General features: G+C 41.6%; 1 protein-coding gene across 1 annotated transcript; it reads left to right on the plus strand.

Annotated features, from left to right (window-relative positions):
- Positions 1-272: 272 nt before the first annotated feature.
- On the plus strand, positions 273-13,392 carry HACD4 (3-hydroxyacyl-CoA dehydratase 4). The gene is made up of 6 exons (XM_050912969.1): positions 273-318; positions 1,222-1,349; positions 8,898-9,010; positions 11,593-11,699; positions 12,415-12,546; positions 13,267-13,392. Exons 1-6 carry the CDS (start codon positions 288-290, stop codon positions 13,347-13,349), a joined length of 594 nt encoding a protein of 197 aa, XP_050768926.1. The 5' UTR covers positions 273-287; the 3' UTR covers positions 13,350-13,392.
- The last annotated feature ends 416 nt before the right edge of the window (positions 13,393-13,808 follow it).

Consider the following 13,808-nt stretch of genomic DNA (forward strand, 5'->3'; position numbering starts at 1 on the left):
ATCCTAGATATACCAGCAAAGGGAGCCTTTGATCCATTAGGGAGAGTACTGTTCTGTGACCACTGACAGACACAGTTTTCACTGATCTGTTTACATTTCAGCTGTTTTCCTTTGATTTACTAACATGTCGAAAGAGGGTGCAATTTCTACAGGTCAAAAAGCTTGAATGTTGTGGTAAGTCATACTGTTTGCTTTATCATTTTCACCTCCACAGCTTTATCATGAACGCCTACCTCTTTGTGTATGACTTAATGCAATTCTGTGGACATTCATGGATATTTACAAACATGATCATCAGGTTCATGTCATTTGGAAAAGGTAGGATTCCTTCTATATTTTCCTTAAACATTTTAAGAGGCAGTGACACACAGAAACATCAAATTAGAGATAAAGTTAAGATTCTGAATAGGTGTACATCCAATACCAGGGGCCATAATTTTAATTAGAAAAACACTGTTTCTTCCATTAAAAAGGATGAACAAATTACTAGTACCTATGTTCTGCCTGTATCACATCAGGAATGAAGCTCTTATTTTGCTAATGAGCTTTAATATTCAGCAGCATGCTAGTTACATTTGACTTAGACATAAACCTAAATGTGACTAGGTCCAGTCATTATGGTGAATATTAATCTTATTGAAGACACTAGGAGGGAGTATCTTTGTGGCTATTGCACATGACTAGCTCCAAAAACATTACAACATATTTCTCTTTCTGTTGCCTGGGGTTAAGGCACAAAAATAAAAAACTAGTGACTGGAAATTTAAAATTATTTATAATGGTGCACAGTTGTAAGCACATAAAATACCTACTTTGTGGTCTACTTGTTTTAGGAAGTGCCATGGATACAGATACAGGCAGGAACTCAACATCTTCTCATGTTTAGACATTCCTCATACATTTCCTCAACATTTCCTCATATTTAGAAATATCCTAAAGTGGTATCTCTAAACCAACACATGCTGCACAGTGTTTGCCAGCACATCAAGAATAGGGGATCCCATTCTTTTCTCAGCTTCCTGCCTCTATATCAGAGCCACACACACAGGGTGGACTGCCTCCTCCCCTCCCCAAAGCTTTTGCTTCTGCTACCCAAAAGTTTGGTACTGTGTGAACTTTATTTCTTGTCATCTCCAGTGGTGACAGGGCAAGAGCAAACCCAGTAGTTGGTCCAGACTTTTACTATATAATCACCCTCTAATTTTCCTCTTCACTTTGTAGATTCGTTGGCCGACACATTTTACTCCATAGGACTTGTAATGCGCCTTTGCCAGTTGTTATCTGTATTGGAGATCCTACACATCCTCATTGGCATTGATAAAAGCCGTCTCTTCCCCAGGTCTTTGCAGGTAAGTCCATTTCTCAAGACCCTCCTTCCATGACTGTCGTGGTTTAACCCTAGCCAGCAACTAAGCACCACGCAGCTGCTTCCCCCTTCCCCCTCCCAGTGGGGTGAGGAGGAGGAAAGAGGGGGAAAAAAAAAAGTAAAACTCGTGGGTTGAGATAAGAACAGTTTAATAACTAAAGTAAAATATAATACTAACAATAGTAATAATGAAATATATAATAATAATAATAGTAATGAAAAGGAATATAACAAAAAGGGGGGGGAGGAAGGGAAAAAAAAAAACCAACCAACCAAACAAAAAACCACCAGTGATGCACAATGCAATTGCTCACCACCCGCTGACCGATGCCCAGTTAGTTCCCGAGCCACGATCCGCGCTGCCCAGCCAACTCCCCCCTGTTTATATACTGGGCATGACGTTCCATGGTATGGAATACCCCTTCGGCTAGTTCAAGTCAGCTGCCCCGGCTATGCTCCCTCCCAGCTTCTTGCACACCTGCTTACTGGCAGAGCACGGGAAACTGGAAAGTCCTTGGCTGAAGATAAGCGCTACTTAGCAACAACTAAAACATCGGAGTGTTATCAACATCATTCTCACACTAAGTCCAAAACACAGCACTGTAGCAGCTACTAAGAAGAAAATTAACTCTGTCCCAGCCGAAACCAGGACACATGACCTACACACTTCAGCCATGGCTGCCCCTGGGGACAAGCCCAGGCTGAACTATCCTGAATGGTCCACCTGCACCCTTCCTCAGGGAGCTTCATCTGCTAATGGCATGCTAACTGCAGGAACTGAGCCCTCAGAACTGGATTGGGAAAGAGCTGCTCTCTCAACTTTTTTCTTTTTGAGTGAAACTGAATAGTGAGTGCCCCACGCACAGCCCACAACAGCAGGGACCTGGAAGATGTCCAGAGGAGCAGCCACCTGCAGAAATGGGGCAGCCCCCATTTCTAGGGCACCATAGGTGGCTGAGGATACTACCTCCCCAGCCAACTTGTTTACAGCCAGAAGACGACATTTCAGAGCCTAAGTTTCAGTAGCTAATTCTTTTCCATGCCATTTCCTCACTGACAAGTGCATATTTATTTTGTAGACAAGTGCAAGACAAGATTTTGTGGGGTAGCAAAGGGATGGCAGTGAAAACCACCAGCATATCAAGCCTCCTGAAACAGGGTTTGCTGGCAGTCACGGAGTGTGGAAGGAAAAGAATTGATTAAGAAAGAGAAATTAAGGGACTGTCCTGGTTTCGGCTGGGATGGAGTTAATTTTCTTCTTACTAGCTGGTACAGTGCTGCGTTTTGGATTTAGTGTGAGAATAATGTTGATAACACACTGATGTTTTAGTTGTTGCTAAGTAGTGCTTAAGTTAAGGATTTTTCAGTTTCCCATGCTCTGCCAGCAAGCAGGTGTGCAAGAAGCTGGGAGGGAGCATAGCCAGGACAGCTGACCCAAACTAGCCAAAGGGATATTCCATACCATAGAACATCATGCCCAGTACATAAACCAGGGGGAGTTGGCCGGGAGGGGCGGATCAGTGCTGGGGCATCCGTCAGTGGGTGGTGAGCAATTGCATTGTGCATCACTTGTCTTTTCTTGGGTTTTAGTTCTCTCTTTTTTTTGTTATATTCCTTTTCATTACAATTATTATAATTATTTTATTATTATTCTTAGTTAGTAGTGTATTTTATTTTACTTTAGTTATTAAACTGTTCTTATCTCAACCCATGAGCTTTACCTTTTTTTTTTTTTCCCACCTCCTCATCCCACTGGGAGGGGGAAAGGGGAAGCGGCTGCATGGTGCTTAGTTGCTGACTGGGTTTAAACCATGACAGGGACTGAAGAATAATTAATGCTGGGAGGGGAAAGAAAGGAGAATTGTCATATTCTTGCTGTAAGGGTCTCTGCTCTCTCAAACCCAGACATGGACAAATTGTGGCAACATCCAGAAGTTCTGACGCTGTTAAGGGGTTTACAGGGCATATGTTCAGCTGTAGGCAGACAACCAGCCAAAAGATCACATGCTATAGCAGAAAACAAGATGATTCTCTGACATTTTCCTTACCACACTCTTGTTTTCTGTTGGGAGTTAATCTCAGGTTTTGGTATTTTCTTAATGCATTGGAAAAAGTAAAAATGTTGACTTGAGTTTACCTTCAAACCTTTCCAATCCTTAGTATTTGAATAATGGTGAAACTCATACTGCTCTCAGCAGTCAGAAGGTAGAAGACTAAGAGTAGTTAGTTATGTTTTTAGTTTTCTGGATAGCCCATTTTTGTCAAATGACATATTGCATGGGTGAAGATGTTCCTCTTTTTAAATCTCCATTAGAAATTGATTGACTAATACAGATCTCTGTTCTTTATGCTGCTCACTAAGTACGGTAGCAAATTCATCAAAATGCAATTAACTGTTTTTCCCTGCCTAAATCTACACACTTTTACACTAATCTGGGGGGGGGGAAAGTATCCTATCATCTAATGTGTCCTGTAACAAATCTCATGTCATCTCTTGGAGAGAAGAGCAGCCTGCTAATGCTAACAGTCATTAAAGCAAGGCTTGTCCTGGCAGAGTTTACACATTCCCCAGCCCTGACATAGTCCATTCCTTTCCTACCCAGCCCTACAGGAGCAGAGATCAGGGAAGCCTGCACAAATACTGCTCTGTGTCACCACAAAAGACACTAGATATGAAACGGATATTCTGTGCAAGAAAACTGTGACCTTTCTTGGGCAGTGCAATTACTGCAGTACTCTCCAGGGCAGCATAGAGAAGGTGGGTGAGGGAACGATATGGCACTGTGACTCCAAACATTTGCCTCACAACAAAGATAGCTTTGGATCCTTACTTCATTCTTTCCCCAAGTGTTCTCTCACCACAAACACAACTCTGTTGCCTTGATGTTAGCAGGGGTCTCATGCTGTCCAAGCAAGGCGTACAAGCTCTTTGGTGTAGACTCTGCTTTCACTTGGGATGCCCTGCTTTGGTGTAGAGTCTGCTTTCACTTGGGTTGCCCTGCTTTTGCTGTGAGAGTGCAGGTTAAGCAGTTGTGTGCCAATGGTACTCCCATGTGCCTTGCCACACTTTCCTCCCTGCCTCTCACGAAAAAAAAAAAAAAGAACTTCCACAATGAACTCAGGAAGGACAGTTGGAGATGCTTACCTTACTGCAGCCTACTGGACTAGTGCACATAGTCAGGGCACTGGTAAAGCTGCAAGAATTTGATAGTGGCTGCCCTGTTCTGCATTCCCACCACCTGTTCCAACTCTAAGCTTAAAACATATCCCTAGATGCATCCCTCAGGCCATGCACACACGTGTACATCCACAGTGAAGTTCATCTCAGGTGATCTCTAAGATGAGAGAACAGGTGGCTCTGGCAATGTCAAGGAAGCACATGGGTGGAGGTAATGCTACCTTGAATAAAACAAGCTGTGAAAGCACCCCTGTGGTAGTTTGTTGTTTTGTAGGCATTATAGCAGAGGCAAGATTTAAGCAGAGTTTGAATGAAGGATTTCTGCCTAATATCCCATTTATTGTGGTTTAGTAGCATTTACAAGGAACGCTTTGGGACACACATTACAGATAGTGGAAAAGCAAACTCAGAGGTGTTTTCTGCAAAAACCCATTCAGGATGGCCTCATTGAAGGACAAAGTCTCAGGCCACCAGGCACCTGTGAAGGGTTAGGTAGGCCAAGGCCAAGTCACACCATGAAAGAAAGATGAGTCCTGTGTGATGGATGCTCTGGAAGAAGGGAAGACAAGGGAAAGTCACAAAGTTGGTGTCAAGTGATGTCTCTCAAGGCATTTGCAGCTTGAATGATTGAGAGGAGGACAGGAGAACGTGTCATATGTCATTGCAGTTGCCAAAACAGAGGATAATGCAATTTAGTACTCTAGCCAGGGAGTAAAGGCTGATGGGACTGGTACTTTAACAAGGAAGAGAGTAGGAAAGATGTAAGAAAAGACTGGCATTTTTGTGAACAAAACACCAGTTCTTCATCCTGTGCAAACAGGATTGGATTTACCAGATCAAAAGCAATGTACTACGGCTTTGTAATAAAAACATTAATTTTTAACTTAATCTAAATATTTAGTAGCACTTTTCTTACTCTTTTTTTAAAATATTCACTAACTCAAACAGCTATGTAAGGGTTCCAGGTACCAAGTATGATACTGCACAGTCACGGTTATTAAAAAACAGAAGTGAATGTGCTGCCTGTTCCTGCCCTAGCCTCAGCTAGTCTAATTTGCTGTTTCACTTACTTGCTTCAAATGCCTAGGCTGCCTTGCGGAAACTTATGCCATTCTACAGAATTTGCTGTACCCTGTGAGACACCAGTGCTGGGAGAGGAAGGAAATTCCAGTTTAACACAAAGAACAAGAAGGAATGAAAAATGAAACCATTATATTTATGCTTTGTGAGGTGTCAGCACACACTTCCTTTTCATGAACACGAAAACATAGGACTTCTAGTTTTGGGGTGTTTTTTTTTTAAAGCAAGAGAGTAGCAACAGAGAATATCATATTTTCATTCATGCAAGGACAGATGATCCACAGAAGAAATGAGCTGTGGCTGAGCAGCAGCACATGCTTTTTATATATATGTGTGTACATATATGTGTGTATATGCATACATGTATGCGTGTATATTTATATATGTACATGATTCCATGTATATATGTATACAGAGGTGTGTGTATGGGGCACAACACCAACAAACATTTCCTGAAATCTCGTCTTCTTCAAGTAGCACCCCGCCTTGTCACTTCGCTGAAAAGGTCCCCAGCCTCTGACTAACCCCTGCATCTACCTTTGATTTGTGTGGGTTACCTAAAGGTGTGAGTACTATGAAAGAAAAGAGCACAATGTCTTGAAAGGGAATAAAGGCAGGCAGGTAGGCAACCTCCTAATTTACACAGGAAAGAGGTAGGATGCTACTGTCTGTCCTCATGAGGACAGGACAATTGCCCGGAGCAGCCAGGCCTGTGTCCTGCCCCGCAGCTGTGCTCCAGAGCAAGGCCACAGGCAGTTTTCAGTTTTGGCCTCTGATGGCTGCTTTGTGCATCCCATTGTTTGCTGACTGAGACTGCAGTCTAACAGGAACAGAAGACCTACAGGGGACTTTCTTTGTGTCAGGTCCAGTTCCCTGCTCTTGCAGGTGCTTAGCCTACTTTACGCAGTCTGATTACTGACTTCCATCATCTGCAACTAGTGAGGCTTAGTGCCTCCACTGGTCCCCTTCCCAAACATGAATCCTCTGATGGAGGAAATCTGCTGAGCCCCAGCTAGGTGATACTCACTGCCTCATGTGCATCTCCTTGTGCCCTGGGGAGAGAAGGAAATCCACAGCCTCTTCGAGTCCCAGACCATGAGGCTGAAGGGTTGGTCTCCATAGCCACTCTGTCTCATTGGCCAGTGCTCATCCTTTTGAAACTGGGGATGGTAGCTACCCATCTACTGCTTATCCTTTTCTCTCACTGAAATGGGATCAGCTCCTGATCACTTGACCCATGCTGTTCTCTAGCACTTTTCCACCCAGCCACCTCTTGAAAAGCAAGTGACTGTTTGGAAAATCTGCCAGCTCTCACATCTGAAAACGCGTCCACCTTTTCATTATGATGATAAAGCTTTGGTCTCTAGGCGAGACAATTCCCTGAAATCTCTCTCATAAGGGCAGCTGAGACAATATTGCAGAACTCTCTCCACACATCCCAGTCTGATTTTAGGGTCAGTAACCAAATGCCTGCACCACCAATGGTGCACTCCTTTACCACCCTTCACCAAAATTATTTTAACTCAGGTTCTATTTATTTATTCTCTCTAGCACACAATCCCGTTCAATGCTCACACTGCTTTTACCTTTGTTTTGAATTCCCTCTTGTGATGGTTGTCCCACCATGCTTCTCCCATCTCTGTTGTATCTGGTTTCAGATCCTGCAACAATACTTCCAGTTCCCTCATTTTCTTGCCAGGTTCCTCAGCATCAGCATACAAACACAGGACTTACTACCTCTCACTCTCTGTTTCCTGGCCCGTCTATATGGAAGTCTGTCAACATCTGACCTTCTTAGAAATCAGTTCCTCAGTTAGGGAACAGTGGGATCAGCAGCACAAGATGACAATCAGGGCAAAGTGAGAGGCAGCAAAACCATTTTTATCTGTTGTGGCCCCTCAGTGCTTTTCAAGATGAGGAACCAGATCCCTAGGGGATGGACATGCTCTCTTCCTGTACGAAAAATTGCTCTCACGTAATTTTGCTGAATAGTGAAGTGATGGCTGATTTATCTGACAGATGTGGTTTGCAAAAAAAGTCTGTTGCCAAAACGTTCCATGCAGAACCAGTAAACATGTAGCAAAACCTACCGCACAAACTTACTGAGAGGCCAAGTTCTTATTTCGTTTAAGGTAGGAGTAAGGGGAAGGGGGAAACCAGTGAAGAAAGACTGCACTTACAAAAACCACCTTGTTAATCCATTTTCATTTCATTACTTTTCACTGACTTGACATCTTAACCCATAAAATCATTAAACCTAAGGTACCTTATGGCAGAGATGGCAGTGGGTATAAAAAACCCCAGTGAAGCTATACTGATTCATACCAATGGAATAGACGCATGTTTTCTCCTTCAACACTTCCAAATAGTGTTAATCAGAGTGAACCGGTACTGTACTGGGAGAGTTTCACAAGCAACTGTTGGCAGTACTGAATACTACAGATAGATTTATTTTACAGGGCAGGGCATGGATACCAATAGGAAGCCGGTCCAAGAAAGCTGCAAAAAGACACACTTTTTAAAATTTCTCAAGCTTTAGTATTGCCAGAGTTTTTTTTTAAGCTGGAGACTGTTTAATCCACTTGTATATCTTTTCATTTGTATAGGCATACCTTGTGGGTTGGTAAGGTTCAACCACTAGAAAAACGTTATGACATAAATATTATGGCAATAATTCACATAAATGACAAGCTTAAACCCACTTCTCCTAGCCAGGAATAAGAAGGAAAGAAAACCAAGCAATTCTACTTTTCCTCCTCCTTTCTGCAAATCTCACGTGAGAGAGATCCCTTGGGATGCAGATCTTCACGCTATGGAAAGCGGAGCTGGGACTGTGAGATTAACACTGTCTGGCATACTACCCACCCAAGGGCCCTCTGTATCCCATGACCTCCCATGCAGCCTACAAGCAAGGAAGCTTACCCCCGCCGGCTGTCCAGGCACTGGGGTGCAGTGGGAGAAGTCCTTGCTCCCATGACCTCAGCTGGCTCATCCACAGGTTTCCTGGGTGACAAACCCAAGTCATCCCCATTGGCAAGCAAACTTCCACCCTTACCACAGCACATCTATGATGCTGCAGCCAACAGTTTCCAGTTCCCCGAGCTGGAGGCCAATGGGGTCTTGAATAAAAGCAGGCCAAGAAGTGAAACGTTCACTGGAGCATTTGTGTAAAGCAAATTGGACTCACCTGTGGTCTCCTCTTTTGCCAAAATGGCACAGAAATGAGAGCTATAGAAGGGGCTACCTGAATTCACAATTCTTTTTTCTTTTCAGATCACTGAGAGAATAATTGTTTTATTTGTCGTGATCAACAGTCAGGAAGAAGTTCAAGGGAAATATGTCGTGTGTGTTTTATTTTTCCTTTGGAATTTATTAGATGTGGTCAGGTAAGGAGTCAATGGTGAAACCATGAGGGGAAAATGGGTCATTCTTGAGAGCAGAACGCCACCCCCACTGTGCTGCAGGCTCATTTATTTTGAAATTGGTAGAAAATCATATTATCCATTTTAAATAAAAGCTTGGACCTTATAAGCTACTTACTGATTTTTACAAAAATCCGCATAGTTGAGAGGCAGAGTGACTTACAGAAGTTAATCATTGCATTAACATTTGTAGTTCAAAGGCTTTGACCTAATTTTTAACAAAAATTGAGAAGGAAATCACAACTACCTCCCAGGTAACAGCAATTTCTGAAACTGATTTACAATCCTATTGCTTTTTTTTTGTTTGTTTGTTTCAACATCTCACTTCAATCCAAGATTGATAGCACAGTAAGGCAGCACCGGCAGAACTTCTTACTAAGACAGAAAGACTGTTCTGGGTTAATTGCACTGTGCTTTCCAAAAAGCCAAGAGCTCCTGCTGCAGAGATTGAGAATTTTGGTGTAGCAGGGCATATATCACATCGCAGGGACAATGCACATGAGACAAAATGGATAGGAATACAATTCAGGATTTTTATCTCAAAAATTTTGTATGGTGGAAGGTTACCAGTACCTCCCTGTGGTAAAAGTATAATGGTGAAAATTCCACATTACTTTTTCATCTATATCTGAAGTCAGTAACATTTCTAAATGTAACTTAAGCCTCTATGGACCTCAGTTTGTAGACTTACAGCAGGGAAGACATATGGAATTAAGAAGCATTTTAACAAGACACAGCCCTCACTGCAACCTCTGTATGGGAGCAAAATTCTTTACTTTCTCTTTTTCTTTCTGCTAAAATAGCTTTCTGCTATTTTAAATACATTGCTCTGGGGACTGACTGGGGAATATGGATTTAGGCAGCAAAGGAAATGTATGTTATAAAAGAGATCTGAAGAAGTAAAGTGTCAGGTAGGATTGACACGGAAGATTTTAAGTCAGCTTCAGAGTATTTGTACATGTGTTAATAAACTACTATTTGTATTATTTGGATTTTGCTCCATCCCATTTGTTTTTGAAGTATGTAAAGCTAAAACAATAGAACGTAATCTTAAATGAAAGGGTTCTGTCCAGCTGGAGAGAGGCCCAAAGTGTAAACAATATTGGCTGTGAAGTCCTGTCAGTGCATAATAGTCCTATCAATGCATCATTATTTTCTATTATTGCTAAAGAACACAGTCCAGCATCATAGCAATAACAGCAACCATTTAATAGGCAAGATACTGTGGTCTGTAGCAGCAAATGACCAATTCAAATAATCATGCATAGTACAACTCATCCAGATTTAGGATTCTTACCCGATTTATTTTACAGCATCTGTGCCATGTTCTAGCATCTCAAAGAAGCCGTCATGTCTACAAGCGTATACAAATCTATCCCATCCCTTAGCCAACTAGTCTTGAACTATTAGAAGTTCTTCCACATAGTTCTTCAGGGACATAAATATCCTGGGCATTATGGCTAATGATACACTGAGAGCAAATTTTGCAAGGTTTTCTATATCTGATCTTTCCTGCTTATACCCTAAACAGCCCAAGAAGGTGTATAGAGAGGGAGCGGCTGTTTCCTTTTTGTATTGGGCTGAGATTATGCCTTAAAAGCAATAATAAAAAAACCCTGACACAATCCTGAGGTTGCAGAGGGCAAACTTGAGAGAAGATGGCACATTTATAGCCTATCACACTCTTCTACAGTCCAGGAATGATGCAAAATTAGTCAAATGAATTAATAAGAAGGGAATACAGAAAGTTTGTTTAATGCTGGTTCCATCTGTCAGAAACATTCCTGGCTAACAGTGGCTTAAAAATCCTTATTTTCATATCTCTAGCAAGACCACAGGGCAAAAAGCCTTTCAGCTGACCAAAAATGCAATCAGACCTGTTTCTCTGGTGTTTCGAAAGCTGCTGTACCACTTTTAGACCAAACTAGCTAGGATTAGCTCACGTTTGGAGACTGAAGTCCTAGGCATTCTGGTCTCCCAGTGAGCAACAGTAATAGCCACAGTAAGAATAAAACACTGCAATACATTGGAGCGCAAGTGCTTTTTTTGCATCTACTACCCCTTCTGAGGCCCAGCGGAGGGGCAGCCGTACTACAGAAGATTAAGTACCTGCGATTACCTTGCTGTTTAGCCTCCTCCAGCAGTGGTTTAGCTAGTTCAGCAGTCATAAATCAGCATTTTCTCAGTCCCAAGCAACAGTCATTCTGCCTGCCCCTCTCAGTTGTAACACCCCTATCTGAAATTCATTTTCTGATGGATCAATATGAAAACATGATGGTTTCTCACAGGGTCTTCGGACTGGAGGGCTGTATTGCTGTCTGCCCGCTCTAGGGTAGCACCACAGACAACCCTTCCGAAACAATGAACCATCTACTTTCAGACATCAATTAGAGCCTGAAAAAAACTGTTGCAGTATTGCTCTGAAATTTTCTCAGATAGGCAGCTCCAAGCTCTTCTGCAATTCCCTTGGATTTTTCAATAATACATCTTTAATTTAAAGACATGATCATTCCCTCTGAGCTCATCTGCTGTTACTCTTGCTGCAGGTACACTTATAACATGTTAGCAAGGATGGGAATATACTACCTACCACTGACATGGCTCAACTTCTCATTGTGCATCCCGCTCTATCCCCTTTCAGTTCTGGCTAAAGGTAAGAAGATGGGAAAGGTACCAATGACTCGCTTCCTTAATCTTCTTCAATAAAATTTGATCAGTTCAATTGTCATTTGTGTTTAAGATATTTCTTTTTGTGTTGCCTAAGTAGTCATAAGTGTTTATGTACTCTCATAATAACCTGTATGTCACCTATCTTTCTCTTTTCTATATCTTCTTCCTTAATAGGGGTTCTCTGGGGCTTGTGTGTCTGGGTTTTTTTGGTTTTGTTTTGTTTTTTTAACAGTATGGGAAAACATTCATTTTTCTGGCTAAAGCAGGAAAATACCCCCCCAAAAGACACACGGATCCCTCCATTCCAGACTGTCCACATTAGACAGCAAGTCCCAAAGCTGCCTTCTCCCCCACTGAGACTGACCTTACTGGCTCAGGCCATACTTAGCAGCTTATCATACTTAAACCAGGAAAAGTACCCACTGAGATCATATTGAAAGCAGTGCAACTACAGGAGTGACAGAACTTGTTATTGAATAGGAAATACTTGTTAATTCTAGTATTAAGAGCTATTAGCACCTCAGACCTACAAAACTAAACTCAAGGAGAAAACAACATGTGCATATGCATAGGAATGACATGGTAAATTCAGCATATAATATAGCTATCTGTGCCTTAAAGGTAACTGACTTTTACATGAAGCTTTTTGATGACCTTCCACCTCCCTTTGACTAAAGATTTACCATGTTATTTTACAGCATTTGCAATTTGTGTATCACTGCCTTATTTTGAATCCTTTGGCACGTACTCCATCAAGCTACCATTTCCATTTGCCTTCTCAATCTACTTCCCCTATGTTCTGAAAATGTACCTGCTAGTGCTCTTTATAGGTAAGTATCTCATCTTCCAGAAAGCTGGGTCTCAACACAACTGGGATGCCTATGGCAACAAAAAATCAAATCAGTATAGCTCTTTTCACAAACTCTAACTCCCTCTGCCACATCTCCTGCAGACCACTGCAGGGAAGTTCACCACCAGCTGTTTTGATTTCCACTGTCTTTCAAATACAAACAATTGAATTTGCAAGAGACACTGTGTGTGTGAGGCATAAAAATACAAAACAAAAATATAAAAATTGCTTCAATGATCCTGGCCTTACAGCTACTTAGCGAAATTTGATTTTTATTTTTTAAAAAAGAAAATCAATTCCCATTTGATCATACTCTCATTCTGTGCAACCCCTCCTCACTCATTCCTCCAAGCTGGTATGAGAAGTTATACCTAAATTTTACAGCTTGATTATCCAAAGAGGTGAAAAAAGAGCCCACCCCAAAACCTGCATGTAAATAGAACCCTTCTCCTTCTCAACAAAATACTTTTGAAAAATTTGAATGGACTTTGCCTGCATTACAGCCAAGTCTTCATTCTGTCATTGGCTTTAACACTAATTTGAAGGATCTCATCTTTGTGATGCAGTGTTCCATTCCTAAGCTCAAGGAAGGAACTGTGCAAGGTTCCCAGATGAAGGCGCATACTGTTCCTTCTAAATGAACTGAAGACACTTTGGACTCTACTCCCTTGATCTTACACCATTTTGTGTTTTCATTCAGGTATGTGCTTTATCATCCAGAACCTCTTCTCTGAAAGGAAGGCACACCTAGGGACAGGTGACATCAAAAAGAAAAGAAGCTAAGTTGATATTTTGTTTGGAAATAACAAATATATTCCCAGCGGGCTGCTGCATATCATAGGTTAAAAAGAAATTAGACAAAGACTTTCAATGCAAAACTCCTGTTTGCATGTACGTTATCTGGCTGTGTAGAATTTTCAGAAAAGGCAGGTCTCTCTAATGCACCTCAAAAATGGAGCAGTTCAAAATAACCAGTTACTTTTGAAAGTTTTGACTTCAAATGGCAGGAGTTTTAAAAATGAATATATTTTTTCTAATATATATTAGAGAACTCTGAAAAGAATTGAAGAGTGACTCCACTCACAATCACGCTAGCAACCCTTATTTTGGTGTTAGTTCTTGCCTCATTAGCAACATATATTCTGTAATGACAATACCATTTAATCTGTAAGAGTATTTTATATTACGCCAACATGTATGTGCCTCATATATATAAATGCTAAATTGGCTAGAACTGGAATC

This window comes from Gymnogyps californianus, chromosome Z (assembly GCF_018139145.2).
Source record: "Gymnogyps californianus isolate 813 chromosome Z, ASM1813914v2, whole genome shotgun sequence".
NCBI lineage: Eukaryota > Metazoa > Chordata > Aves > Accipitriformes > Cathartidae > Gymnogyps > Gymnogyps californianus.